At 45.8% G+C, this 14209-nt stretch overlaps 1 protein-coding gene across 2 annotated transcripts in view; it reads right to left on the reverse strand.

The window, feature by feature from the left end:
- The window catches only part of LOC115208036 (protein tweety homolog 2-like), an 88643-nt gene that overhangs the window by 29678 nt on the left and 44756 nt on the right, over nt 1–14209 (reverse strand). For both annotated transcript variants that reach the window (XM_029775754.1, XM_029775764.1), the window contains exon 4: nt 256–476. In XM_029775754.1, the coding sequence (XP_029631614.1) occupies nt 256–476 (221 nt within the window). The remainder of the gene's footprint in view (nt 1–255; nt 477–14209) is intronic.

Raw genomic sequence — 14209 nt, forward strand, 5'->3', positions numbered from 1 at the left:
AAGAGAGCCTTCCATCCCCCTCTGCCCTCAGTGAAACAACACCTCTTCATCAATACATACTGCATCCTCCACTGGTACAGTACCCCCTCTAGCAGTCACTTTATAACACACTGACTCACCAGCCTTCGAAAACCAATATATAGGTGTCAGATTACACCAGTCAGTCAGGCCGGAGCAACAAGCCCAGTCTGGAGCCTTGACTACAGTGAGGGGGGACACAGTCTGTCTGTCTGTCTGTCTTTCTCCTCTTCTCACCTGTAGTACTCTCCGTAATCTGTCTGATCAGCGATGGCCGACAGGTCCACCTTGGCCTTGCTGAGCTCCGGCATGGAGGTCAGCTGTCTGATGATGTTGTCAGCCATCTGACCCATGAACCTCAAGGCCTGGACATAGTCTCCCCGCGTAGCAAAGATCTCATCCAGACGTTTCAGGTGCTGCTGCAGACCCACCTCCATACTGCCCAGAGAACTGGAGACCTGGGAGAGAGAGATTTATTGACTGTTAAAGGGAGTAAATGACTGTTTTTGTACTAGAGAGATAGTTGACAGGACAGATTTAGGAGTCATGTACAGCTCTGTATAATGTATGTACAGCATGTACATGTGTGTGTGGACTGAAGTGAATGTTGGCATGTATATGCATATCTGTGTATCTATTTGTGAACAGTATCCGTATTCCACATACAACATTCCATTAATATAGAGTGGTTGAACGCTAACAGTGTAACATACTTTTGTATATATAGTGTATGTGGACACCCCTTCAAATTAGTGGATTTGGCTATTTCAGTCACACCCGTTGCTGACAGGTGTATAACATCGAGCACACAGCCATGTAATCTCCATAGACAAACATTGTCAGTAGAATGGCCTTACTGAAGAGCTCAGTGACTTTTAACGTGACACTATCATAGGATGCCACCTTTCCAACAAGTCCGTTCATAAAATCTCTGCCCTGCTAGAGCTGCCCAGTTCAACTGCCCCGTCACAAAGCAAGGTCCTTACAGAAATGGTTTGTCGAGATCAGTGTGGAAGATCTTGACTGGTCTGCACAGTGCCCTGACCTCAACCCCATCGAACACCTTTGGGATGAATTGGAACGCCGACTGCGAGCCAGGCCTAAACAGCCAACATCAGTGCCCGACCTCACTAATGCTCTTGTGGCTGAACTGAAGCAAGTCCCCGCAGCAATGTTCCAACATCTAGTGGAAAGTCTTCCCAAAAGAGTGGAAGCTGTTGTAGCAGCAAAGGGGGGACCAACTCCATATTAATGTCCATGATTTTGGAATGAGATGTTTGACGAGCAGGTGTCCACATACTTTTGATCGTGTAGTGTACATAGCATACCACCCTGCATTCCACTGCTGGCTTGTCTCTGATGCTAAGCAGGGTCGGTCCCTGGATGGGAGACTAGATGCTGCTGGAAGTGGTGTTGGGAGGCCAATAGGAGGACTCTTCCCTCTGGTCTAAGGAGATTCCAATGCCCCAAGGCAGCGAAGGAGATGTTTCCCTGTGTAGGGTGCCGTCTTTCAGATGGGATGTTAAACGGGTGTCCTGACTCTCTGGGGTCACTAAAGATCCTATTGCACTTATCGTAAGAGTAGAGGTGTTAACCCTGGTGTCCTGGATAAATTCCCAATCTGGCCCTCATACCATCATGGTCACCTAATCATCCCCAGCTTCCCATTGGCTCATTCATCCCACCTCCCCATTGTACCTCTTCCCCAGGTCGTTGGTGTAAAAGAAAATGTGTTCTCAATCAACTTACCAGGTCAAATAAGGGCGTAGTGGCTAGGTTCTAACACTATAGATGGCCACTTCTAGAGACGCTTTTACCGGCACGGTTCCAATGTGTTTTCCCCGTTAAAGGACTTGAGAGAGTTTTTGTTCTTGTTGCAACTACTCACACTAAGGTCCAGGTTTCAGTTGATTCCAGTTGATGAATGGTAGAACCAAGCATTCTAAACACATTCCAGTTGATGAATGGTAGAACCAAGCATTCTAAACACATTCCAGTTGATGAATGGTAGAACCAAGCATTCTAAACACATTCCAGTTGATGAATGGTAGAACCAAGCATTCTAAACACATTCCAGTTGATGAATGGTAGAATCGCTGCACCACTCAGGCGGCCTCAAATCTAATCTTAACAACTCCAAGTTATGGAAGTGGAATTTAGTTGGAATTGTAAAACATTTAATCTTTATTAGGCTTACTTATCGACTCCGCACAGCCCATCAGTGAAGAGTACACTCTATACTCCCTCTCCTTTCTCCTCTCCTCTCCTCTCCCTCTCTGCTCTCTTTCTCCTCTCCTCTCTACTCCCTCTCCTTTCTCCTATCCTCTCTACTCCCTCTCTTCTCTCTTTCTCCTCTCCTCTCTACTCCCTCTCCTCTCTCGATCTCCTCTCTACTCCCTCTCTTCTCGCTTTCTCCTCCTCTGCTCTCTCTTCCCTCTCCTCTCTCTTCCCTCTGCTCTCTCTTCCCTCTCCTCTCTCTTCCCTATCCTCTCTACTCCTCTCTACTCCCTCTCCTCTCTACTCCCTCTCCTCTTTCTTCCTCACTCTCTTCTCTCTCCTCTTCCACTCTGCTGCTCTGCTGTCCCTGTGTCTGGACTGCAGTCCTCCGGGTCTTCAGGGAAGTCTGGTCTCTTCTTCTCCTGGTCTTCAGGTTCACAGTGATCACAGCACAGACCATCCCCAGCAGAGCACAGCCCATCAGTGAAGAGTACACTCTGTAGAATGTGGAGTTGATGCCAAACGGGTCCCACACCAGCAAGAGGGTCTTAGTTACTGAGACACACAACCCTTCATAGAAGACAGCACACCAGTACTCTCCACTGTCTGCCAGTGAGAGGTTAGAGAGGACCAGAAAGGAGGGAGGGTGTGATGCATTCATTCGGCCAACCAAGTCTTGGGGCAAGTTTGCTAGTTGTACTCTTGTGTCCAGAATGACATCGTCCAGCTGAGCAGTCCGTCTGTACCACACCACCCTGTCAGACTCAGTGAGATCAGAGTTACAGCTGAGAACAACCTCCTCTCCCTCTGAGAAAAACTCTGTGAGCGGCTCAGCCTTGGGGCACACCAGGAGAGCATAGCGTTTAGTGTATCTGTACGTTCCTTGCAACTTCTCAGAGCACCCATACCACCCTGAGTGGTTGAGCATCAGTGATGGGATGACCAGGGAGAAGTTCCCTGACATTCTTCCATCTGTCAGGTACATCAGCTTCCCTCTGCTAGTGAGATGACTGGGGACCCATCTGATGTCTTCAAAGAGGATACTATCCCACCTTGTCTCTGTCCCATTGGGGTCATCATGGTTAAAGCAGGGCAGTACAGCCTCCTCTCCTACTGAGAGAATAACATACTGTAACTTATGTCCCAGATTAAAGACCAGGCTGTAAACACAAAGCTGTCCCCCCAGTCCCATGCACCAGTAATACGACTCCAGGTCCTTTATGGTGATGTTGGTGATGTGGAGAGAGGAGCTGTTCTCAGCTAACTGCACTCTGTTGTCCCCATTTTCATCCTCCCTGAACCATCTGACTGTCATGTTGGCATCTTCCCTTGTGCCCTCACACTGCAGCTCTACCCGTTGTCCTAAATTAACCTGCATCATCTCTTCTTCATTTGAACCACTGCAGACTAGGAGTTCCTTGCTGTCCCGGTGTGACACCCTGCCGTCTGTCCAACACTCCATTCTGTACCGTCCAGAGTCTGACTGAGTGAGATTGTTGATATAGAGATTTGATCCCTCCAGTACCAGTCGATCCCTAAACTCAGCAGCCAGGGAGGAATTCTCAAGTGGGTTTGAAGTGTTCCACAGCAGAAGGCTCTCTCCAGCTGAGGATCTGAACATCAAACAGTAGTCTTCTCCTTCATCATTAGAAATGTAAAAGGTACATTTGTCTCCTTCATCTTTGATGTCCTGGTCTGTAAGGACAGTTCTGATCAGAACAGCCAGTAGAATGCCGAGAGGTATGAGCCAAGCCATTCTACTCTGAGAAGTCTGTCAAGCATGTGGATCTTATATGAGTCATTGCTGTCGTGTTTTCACTCTGATACAGTGGATCATATCTATTCATCTGAGTTTCTGGAGGTCGGAAGAGGCAGGGCAGAGTTAGCAGAGGTGTTAAAATACCACAGAAGACAACATGAAGCTGATAACGATGAAGGAAAGAGGGGTTTTTATTTTAACGTTGTGGTCTGAAGGTTGTGAATCTTTTAAATGTCCTTTCTGAGATCAGAAGTTTATCCTAATAGTCTCTCCCTGCAGACACACAGGACATGCAGTACTGCTTGGTTTATCTCTGATTCAGTATTCATTTACTTTATTCAACTTTCCATTTTTTTAAATGATTATTTAACCTTTATTTATTTATATATTTATTCTCATTAACCATGTTTCCATTCACAGTTTTTATGCAAATAAAGTAATACCGTATAAAAAAAATCACGAGAGCTTTGATGGAAACAGGAAGTTTTGGTACAATTGTATAAATGCAGACAAATAATTTGTCCGTTCAACATGGTGGGAATGTTTTGCGTCAGTAAAATTAATTATGCGAGAAATGGCAGTGGACACACCTTTATGCACAAATATTGATATAATAACAATCATATCAAAGTAAACTTGGAATCACGCGATGATATGGTGTGTGGTCCTCCCACTACGACTCGGAAAACCATGCAGTTTATTAGTCTACAGATGAAATAAGTTATGATGAACTTCACAGGGTGGTGAAAGTGCATAGTGATCTTGATGTTCCTTTACCAACAAATATCAATGGTCTGATTCTGGTGACATGATGATCGATGCTGGACTGCAGTTTGACAAATAAAAATAATTATCCATACTAATCTCATCATGTGGACTAGCCTACCTGCACAGCCTACCTGCACTGTACCTGTGAGCTGTTGGCATGAGCACACGTGCCAAGACCAGAGTAGGCAAATGTATGTAACGCACCAGTTTTTGTGACAACTGTTGAAAATGCCATGGAAACACATTGAACTTTTGATTTTTATTTGGTACATGAAAACTTTGGCAAAAAAGTCCATTGTGTGTGCACTATGTCATCACATACTAATTTGTCTCCACAACAAGTCAGTTTGGTGGAAACACCACCACTGGTTGGATAATGCTCATTTTTTTATATTTGCATGAAAATCTGTCACCAGATGAATAGAAACCTAGCTAGAGAGAGAAAATATATTTCACAAGAAAGACCTGTAGGACAGTTTTCATGAAGGGGAACATGGTTCTGCCGTGGGTAGCCTAAGAGCCCTGGCGTGTCCCTGTACCATAGGCGATTTTCCAAGGGGGATGGGGGGACATGTCCCTCAATATTCAGAACAAATTGATTCTTCCCCAAATAATTTATTTCAAATTACATTTAAAAAATGGGGTCGGGATGGAAGCTTTAGAAATCGGTAAGAAATGGCACTTCTGTAGCCAAATATCTTATTCAAACATTAAATGACCTGGCATGATGGTGCTTTGATCAGTTATACAGTTTAAAGATTTGTTTTAGCGTTTTTGCCCAAAATCGACCTTTAATAACTGTCGAGTGTTTCCATATTTCTATGAAATATGATCTAGAATTAATTACAATATGAGTGAAATAGTGTTCCTTCCAAAAAATAGTAATTAACTATGTTAAAAGGCAGCTTTTCTGTGTTGGAATGGTGTGGGCGTACCCCAACAACAGAATGGTGTGGGCGTACCCCAACAACGGAATGGTGTGGGCGTACCCCAACAACGGAATGGTGTGGGCGTACCCCAACAACGGAATGGTGTGGGCGTACCCCAACAACGGAATGGTGTGGGCGTACCCCAACAACGAAATGGTGTGGGCGTACCCCAACAACGGAATGGTGTGGGCGTACCCCAACAACAGAATGGTGTGGGCGTACCCCAACAACAGAATGGTGTGGGCGTACCCCAACAACGGAATGGTGTGGGCGTACCCCAACAACGGAATGGTGTGGGCGTACCCCAACAACGGAATGGTGTGGGCGTACCCCAACAACGGAATGGTGTGGGCGTACCCCAACAACAGAATGGTGTGGGCGTACCCCAACAACGGAATGGTGTGGGCGTACCCCAACAACGGAATGGTGTGGGCGTACCCCAACAACGGAATGGTGTGGGCGTACCCCAACAACAGAATGGTGTGGGCGTACCCCAACAACAGAATGGTGTGGGCGTACCCCAACAACAGAATGGTGTGGGCGTACCCCAACAACGGAATGGTGTGGGCGTACCCCAACAACGGAATGGTGTGGGCGTACCCCAACAACAGAATGGTGTGGGCGTACCCCAACAACAGAATGGTGTGGGCGTACCCCAACAACAGAATGGTGTGGGCGTACCCCAACAACAGAATGGACCCCCCGTCTACTGTTCTTCCTCCCCAATATCAACACCACAATTTTGCCCTTGCCCTTTAGAAAACATTTAAATTGGAAAGAACGTCATATCTTTGCAACCCTCATAAGATGCAGAATCTTCAAACCACAAACTTTAAAATACCCACTTGTTTTTCCATCATCAGCTTCATGTTTTTATCTGTGGTATTTTACCACCTCTGCTAGTTCTGCTCTGACACTTCAGTCCTCCAGCTACTCAGAGGAAACCAGATCTTATCAGTGCTGCTAGGTGTTATCTAGGGATCTATGGGCTCTGGTCAAAAGTATATAGGGAATAGGGTGCCATTTGGCATGTAACCTATAACATGCTAATGTAGCCATGGTGAAGAGAGAGAGTAGTAATAACAAGATGAGAGATGTCTGCCTGTCTGCCTGCCTGCCTGCCTGTCTGTCTGTCTGTCTGTCTGTCTGAACTCTACTGTGTCTAGAACTAGTCGCTAGAAGAACTCTACTGTGTCTAGTACTGGTCGCTAGCAGAACTTTACTTTGTCTAGTACTGGTCGCTAGCAGAACTCTACTGTGTCTAGTACTGGTCGCTAGCAGAACTCTACTATGTCTAGTACTGGTCGCTAGCTGAACTCTACTGTGTCTAGTACTGGTTGCTAGCAGAACTCTACTGTGTCTAGTACTGGTCGCTAGCAGAACTCTACTGTGTCTAGTACTGGTCGCTAGCAGAACTCTACTGTGTCTAGTACTGGTCGCTAGCAGAACTCTACTGTGTCTAGTACTGGTCGCTAGCAGAACTCTACTGTGTCTAGTACTGGTCGCTAGCAGAACTCTACTATGTCTAGTACTGGTCGCTAGCAGAACTCTACTATGTCGAGTACTGGTCGCTAGCAGAACTCTACTTTGTCTAGTACTGGCCGCTAGCAGAACTCTACTATGTCTAGTACTGGTTGCTAGCAGAACTCTACTGTGTCTAGTACTGGTCGCTAGCAGAACTCTACTGTGTCTAGTACTAGTCGCTAGCAGAACTCTACTGTGTCTAGTACTGGTCGCTAGCAGAACTCTACTGTGTCTAGTACTGGTCGCTAGCAGAACTCTACTATGTCGAGTACTGGTCGCTAGCAGAACTCTACTATGTCGAGTACTGGTCGCTAGCAGAACTCTACTTTGTCTAGTACTGGCCGCTAGCAGAACTCTACTATGTCGAGTACTGGCTGCTAACATAACTCTACTATGTCTAGTACTGGTCGCTAGCAGAACTCTACTGTGTCTAGTACTGGCCGCTAGCAGAACTCTCCTGTGTCTAGTACTGGCTGCTAGCAGAACTCTCCTATGTCTAGTACTGGCCGCTAGCAGAACTCTCCAATTCCATGCTCCACCCAACTGTTAAATGCACACACCATATAGCCCAGGGGCCTAAGAAATGCCTACCTAAGAACATTATTAGAGCCAATGCCTTAAATCTGCCAACACAAATATTGTTGTTGTAGTATATACAGTAAAAAGTTTGGACACACCTACTCATTCAATGGTTTTTCTATATATTTTTGTAACTATTTTCTACATTGTAGAATAATAGTAAAGACATCAAAACTATGAAATAACACATATCTTAGACAAGGCTATGTTGACAGTATCAATACCGGTCTTCAGTAAACAATCCAGTTATGTGCCAATAAATTGCATCACCATGCTTCAGTCTCCAACCTTGGTGTTGTTGACACTCTCCTCAGGCCCCCTCAGTTTCCTGAGTGAGTCCCAGTAGTAGTGGTGTAACGCCACAGTTTCCTGAATGAGTCCCAGTAGTAGTGGTGTAACGACAGTTTACTGAGTGAGTCCCAGTAGTAGTGGTGTAACGACACAGTTTCCTGAATGAGTCCCAGTAGTAGTGGTGTGACGACAGTTTCCTGAGTGAGTCCCAGTGGTAGTGGTGTGACGACACAGTTTCCTGAGTGAGTCCCAGTAGTAGTGGTGTAACGACACAGTTTCCTGAATGAGTCCCAGTAGTAGTGGTGTAACGCCACAGTTTCCTGAGTGAGTCCCAGTAGTAGTGGTGTAACGACACAGTTTCCTGAATGAGTCCCAGTAGTAGTGGTGTGACGACAGTTTCCTGAGTGAGTCCCAGTAGTAGTGGTGTAACGCCACAGTTTCCTGAGCTGCATAACACACACACACTGACGCACACACACACACAAAATACCATACCATACATACAGTACCAATCAAATGTTTGAACACACCTACTCATTCAAGAGTTTTTCTGTATATTTATTATTTTTTCTACATTGTAGAATAATAGTGAAGACATCACAATTATGAAATAACACATATGGAATCATGTAGTATGTTATGCACGCCTCTAGAAAGAGGGAACGCAACACCCTGCTACAACTTAACTCTCCTTGTTGTGAATAAGGTAGGGAAGTGTAGGTGTGAACAAGTATGACGAATAGGCAGAGAATACCGTTAACAGGGAATTTATTCCTTCACGTGGTAAGGTTTGGGAAAAGGGGCTGGACGGAACCAAAGCAAAGAAAGTAAATATTAAAGCCCCCTCTCCTACCTTACCTGCCTACCCACTACTTATCTATCTAGCACCACCTGGTGCACTAACCAAAAATACAGGGGATGGTCCGCCCAGGTCTTTCCTAGTGTGCATAGACAGCAAACTACTACGGGTATATGTATGCCCGCGGGCCTCTTGCCTAAGCACTCCCTAGGTGCCTTCCCCTTCCCCCCTGGGAACAAATGAAACAGAATTACACAAATGTAAGTCAATAATCAAAACACTGCATCCTATTGACACACACAACCAATCAGCTCCCTCAGCAACAACGGACACAGTACATACCAAAATTCTTAGAAACAACCAACATGCTATAACCCTCAGCCATTAGCCTTGTCTCTCAGCAATCATCTCTCCTCCTGAGCAACAGAACTGGGGCTTATATAGCTTCAGAAGAAGTTAGTAATTGGAGACAGCTGCGTCCTGATGAGGGGGCGGGGTCAGCTCTCCAAACAATCAATGTTGATTGACCAATCAGCTGCTCGTAGAGAATTTCAGGAATCCATCTCCTGAAATACATACATGATAATACACAAACCACAACAGAAACTGGGGAACGTAACACGCCCAACACAAAAAATGCAAACATACAGTTTGCAATAACAAAAATCAACGCTTCCCCAGTTACTAAACCCGTGATAGAGCGTCGGCAACCACATTTGCCGAGCCCTTCACATAGGCTATCTGTACATTATATCCTTGTACAATCAGAGCCCACCGCATAAGGCGGCGGTTCTGATTGTACATTTGCTTTAAGAACACCAAAGGATTATGGTCCGTGAAGACCATTACAGGCAAGGCACTGGAACCCACATATACCTCAAAGAACTGTAATGCTAGCAATAAAGCCAGCGTTTCCTGTTCAATTGTGGAGTACCTTGACTGACACGAGTTGAACTTACGGGAGAAGAAACTGACGGGTCGATCCACTCCATCTTCATCTTCCTGCAAGAGAACCGCACCCACCCCCACTATACTAGCGTCTACCTCCAACTTAAAAGGTTTGTCAAAGTTGGGGGCGGCAAGCACTGGGGCACTACAAAGTAGCGCTTTAGCGGACTCAAAAGCATAGTTACAGTCCTGGGACCACTTAAATGGTACCTTCGGACTAAGCAGAGATGAAAGGGGAGCTACTACCGTCGAGAAATTCTTACAGAAAGTACGATAGTAACCTACCATCCCCAGGAATCTGCGCAACTGGCGGCGAGTCGTGGGAGCAGGAAAAGCAACAATTGCTTCCACTTTGCCAGTTACTGGGCGCACTTGACCTCGTCCCACTTGTTTCCCTAAGTAAGTCACTGTAGCCTTCCCAAACTCACACTTGGCCAAATTGAGGGTTAAAGAAGCATTCGCCAACCGCTGAAACACACTTTTCAAGGTGGCGAAATGATCAGACCAAGTAGACGAATGTATTACCACATCGTCAAGATAAGCAGTACAATTTGGTACATCAGCAAAAACAATGTTAACTAACCGCTGAAAAGTAGCAGGTGCATTACACATTCCAAAGGGCATCACAGAATATTGTACGAAGTTATCTGGCGTAACGAAAGCCGAGATGTCAGAAGCTCGAGAGGTCAAAGGCACCTGCCAATAACCTTTTAGCAAATCTAATTTACTAACGTAAGCAGCAGAGCCTATTCTATCAATGCAGTCATCTAAGCGAGGTAGAGGAAAAGAATCAGACTTTGTAACGGCATTTACTCGACGATAGTCCGTACATAAGCGAGACGTACCGTCAGGCTTAGGAACAAGAATACACGGGGAACTCCAGGAGCTGTTGCTGGGTTTTGCCATGTCATTCTGTAATAAATAAGCTACCTCACTTTTCATTACCTCCCTTTTCTTTGCATTAACCCGGTACGGATGCTGACTTATAGGAACAGCGTCCCCCACATCCACGTCATGTTCCAAGATGGACGTGCGACTTGGAACATCCTGAAACACAGTGAGAAAACTGTTTATCAATAAGATAAGATCCTTAGTTTGGTCTTTATCCAAATGTTCCATTTGAGATGGTAACTTTTTCAGCATCTCTGAATTACATAAGCGTTCACACTGCTGTAACGTATGGCGTAACTCCAACCCATCCTCCTTATCCTCCTCTAGATACCAGCCAGGCTTCAGCACCACCGCAGCCACACTGGAAACGGTGGGCTGGACAGGCTTTCTTGAGGAGCTGTTGGGAGAATCACGCATATAATATGCTTTCAGCATGTTAACATGACACATTCGGGAAGAACGCCTCCGATCTGGGGTCTTTATCACATAATTGGTGTCACCGAGTTTCTTTTCCACAAGATATGGTCCAGAAAAACGTGCTGACAGAGATGAGCCAGGGATTGGCAACAAAACTAAAACTTGATCACCTGGTGCAAAAGAACGGCCAACAGCCTTTTTGTCATAATGCAACTTCATGCGTTTTTGAGTAGAGGAGAGAGACTTTTGGGCTAATGCACATGCAGCGTGCAGTCTCTCCCGCATCTTACTGACATAATCCAACACATTTTTAGGGGCGCTACTGGGTGTAGGAGATAAGATATGCTCCTTCAAAACCTTTAGCGGACCCCGTGGGGTGTGTCCAAACACAATGTCAGCAGGGCTGAACCCTAAGGACTCTTGTATTGTTTCCCTAATAGCAAATAGGACAAAGGGCACCCCCTCATCCCAATCAGTACTGGTATCCATGCAATACTTGCGTAGCATTGCCTTCAGCGTCTGATGCCAGCGTTCGAGAGCCCCTTGACTCTCTGGATGATACGGACTGGAGACCTGATGGGAAATACACAGCGTCTTTAACACACTAGAGAACAGCTTTGACATAAAGTTGGATCCCTGGTCAGTTTGGATTACTTTAGGGAGTCCAAACGTAGAGAAGAACTTCACTAGTGCCTTCACCACAGTCTTAGCCGTTATTGTCCGTAGAGGAATAGCCTCTGGGTATCGAGTAGCACTGCACATTATTGTTAGTAAGAACTGGTTACCTGACCTGGTTTTCGGCAATGGACCTACACAATCAATTATCACTTTTTCAAACGGTTCCCCCACCACAGGAATCGGGCAGAGCGGCGCACGTGGAACTGTTTGATTCGCTTTCCCAGTGAGTTGACATACGTGGCATGTCTTACAGAATTGGACAACGTCAGACTTCAAACCTGGCCAAAAAAAATGTCGAAGGACTCGGTTATAAGTCTTCGTGATCCCTAAGTGTCCGGACCACGCCTGGTCATGGGCGAGTGACAGCACCTGCTGTCGGAATGGTGTAGGAACAACCACTTGACACACTTCACTCCAATCACTAACGGTGTCATGAGCTGCCCATTTACGCATCAAAACTCCTGCTTCCATAAAGTAGGCAGTCTCTTTAGTTTTAGCTTCCTCAATGGAAATTACCGAAGCAAAACACTTGCGAAGACTGATGTCTCCCTTTTGACATTCAATCACCTTCTCGGGGGTGACAGTCAAAAGAATGTCATGTAATTGGGGCGCGATTTCACTTCCCCTGGGCTGTTTGTCAGAGGTGATCAGCTTCTTAGAGGTAGTACACAACCCATCCTCTTGATCATCTTCTTTAAACAAAACAGTTTTTGACAAATCTATCACGTCACCCATTTGTCTTGCCTGAGCACGAGTGACAGCACAAGCGGGGAACACATGGGGATAACTCTGTGCCAACTCATTGGAGAGAGAGTGGTCACTTTTATCCAACACTTCCAATACGGGTACTACCTTTCCTCCAGCAATATCGTTACCCATTATAAAGGTCACACCTTTTACTGGCAACATAGGACGTACCCCTACTCTGAACATTCCACTGATTAACTCAGAGTGTACATTCACAAAGTGCAACGGCACTGGGACAAAACCCATTTCAATACCCTGAACTAACACACTGGAACCACAGTATGTATTGTCGGATAAGGGCAACACATCAGACAATATAAATGACTGCGCCGCGCCAGTATCTCTAAGGATTTTAACCGGGCGCTGAGATGCTTCGTCATTCGCTATGGACACAAACCCCTCAAAAATGAACGGTTCGTAACTGCGGTCGGGTACTGAGACTTTCAAACTACATTTACCCGGAGGCACCTGTTTAGTTTCAGACCTCACAACCGTACGAATTAGCCCAACACCTGTTGGCAGCTTAGCACGAATAGGCATCCCTTGTTTGCGTTTTAGTAGGAAACAATCATTAATCATATGTCCCACTTTATGACAATAGAAACAGGAACGCTCATTTTTCTGCTGTGCTGGATATACTGCTGGCCGACTAGGACTAAAAGTAGGCAATTCAGTAGTTCTTCTCTCAGTCTTAGCCGAAAACACGCTCTTGTGCGTTAGCACAAACTCGTCTGCCAACACAGACGCTTCTGACAGGGAGGATACCTTCTGTTCATTTAGGTATACCACAATGCGTTCGGGTAAGCAATTTTTAAACTCTTCCAACAAAATTAACTCCCGGAGAGAGTTGAAATCAGTTACCTTACTAGCAGCATGCCATTTATCAAACAGATTTCCCTTGTCTCTAGCAAACTCCACATAAGTCTTACTAGGAGACTTTCTATGAGACCTAAATCTCTGTCGGTATGCCTCAGGCACAAGCTCATAAGCACGAAGAACGGTAGCTTTGACCACTTCATAGTTCAAACTATCTTCCAAAGGTAGCGCTGATAAAACCTCTTGGGCTTTACCAGTTAATTTACACTGAAGTAATAAGCACCATACTTCTTCAGGCCATTTCAAGGCTACAGCTATACGTTCAAACACACAAAAATAGGAGTCAACCTCTGACTCTCTAAACAAAGGTACTAGGGCAATCTGCCTACTAATGTCAAACGTGTTGGAAGCTACAGCTGGTGAGGACGCCTCACTAACAGGCACAGCAGGAATGAAGGCTAGCCTCGCTGTCTCTGCCTCCAGTTCCATCTGGCGCATTTTGAAATCCAACTGACGCTGGTCTCTTTCTTTTTCTGCCTCAATTTTACAAATCTCCAACTCTAACTGCCGCTGTTCTCGTTCTGCCTCAATTTTACACATTTCCAACTGGAGATTTTCTCGCCTAATTTGGGCCCTCTCTTCCGCCTCCAGTTGGAACTGTATAGAACGGACATCCCTCCTGGCATCACCAGTTGACATTGGGGAGAGCGGATCAAAACGGGGCAATGTGGCCGGAGCTTTTGCCTCGCCTTCGGTCTCAGAGACCGACGGGCTTACAGGAGCAGCAACATCCCCTACAGGGGTAGTAGGTTCAGGCAGCGGTAACAC

Source organism: Salmo trutta, chromosome 1 (genome assembly GCF_901001165.1).
Source record: "Salmo trutta chromosome 1, fSalTru1.1, whole genome shotgun sequence".
Taxonomy (NCBI): domain Eukaryota; kingdom Metazoa; phylum Chordata; class Actinopteri; order Salmoniformes; family Salmonidae; genus Salmo; species Salmo trutta.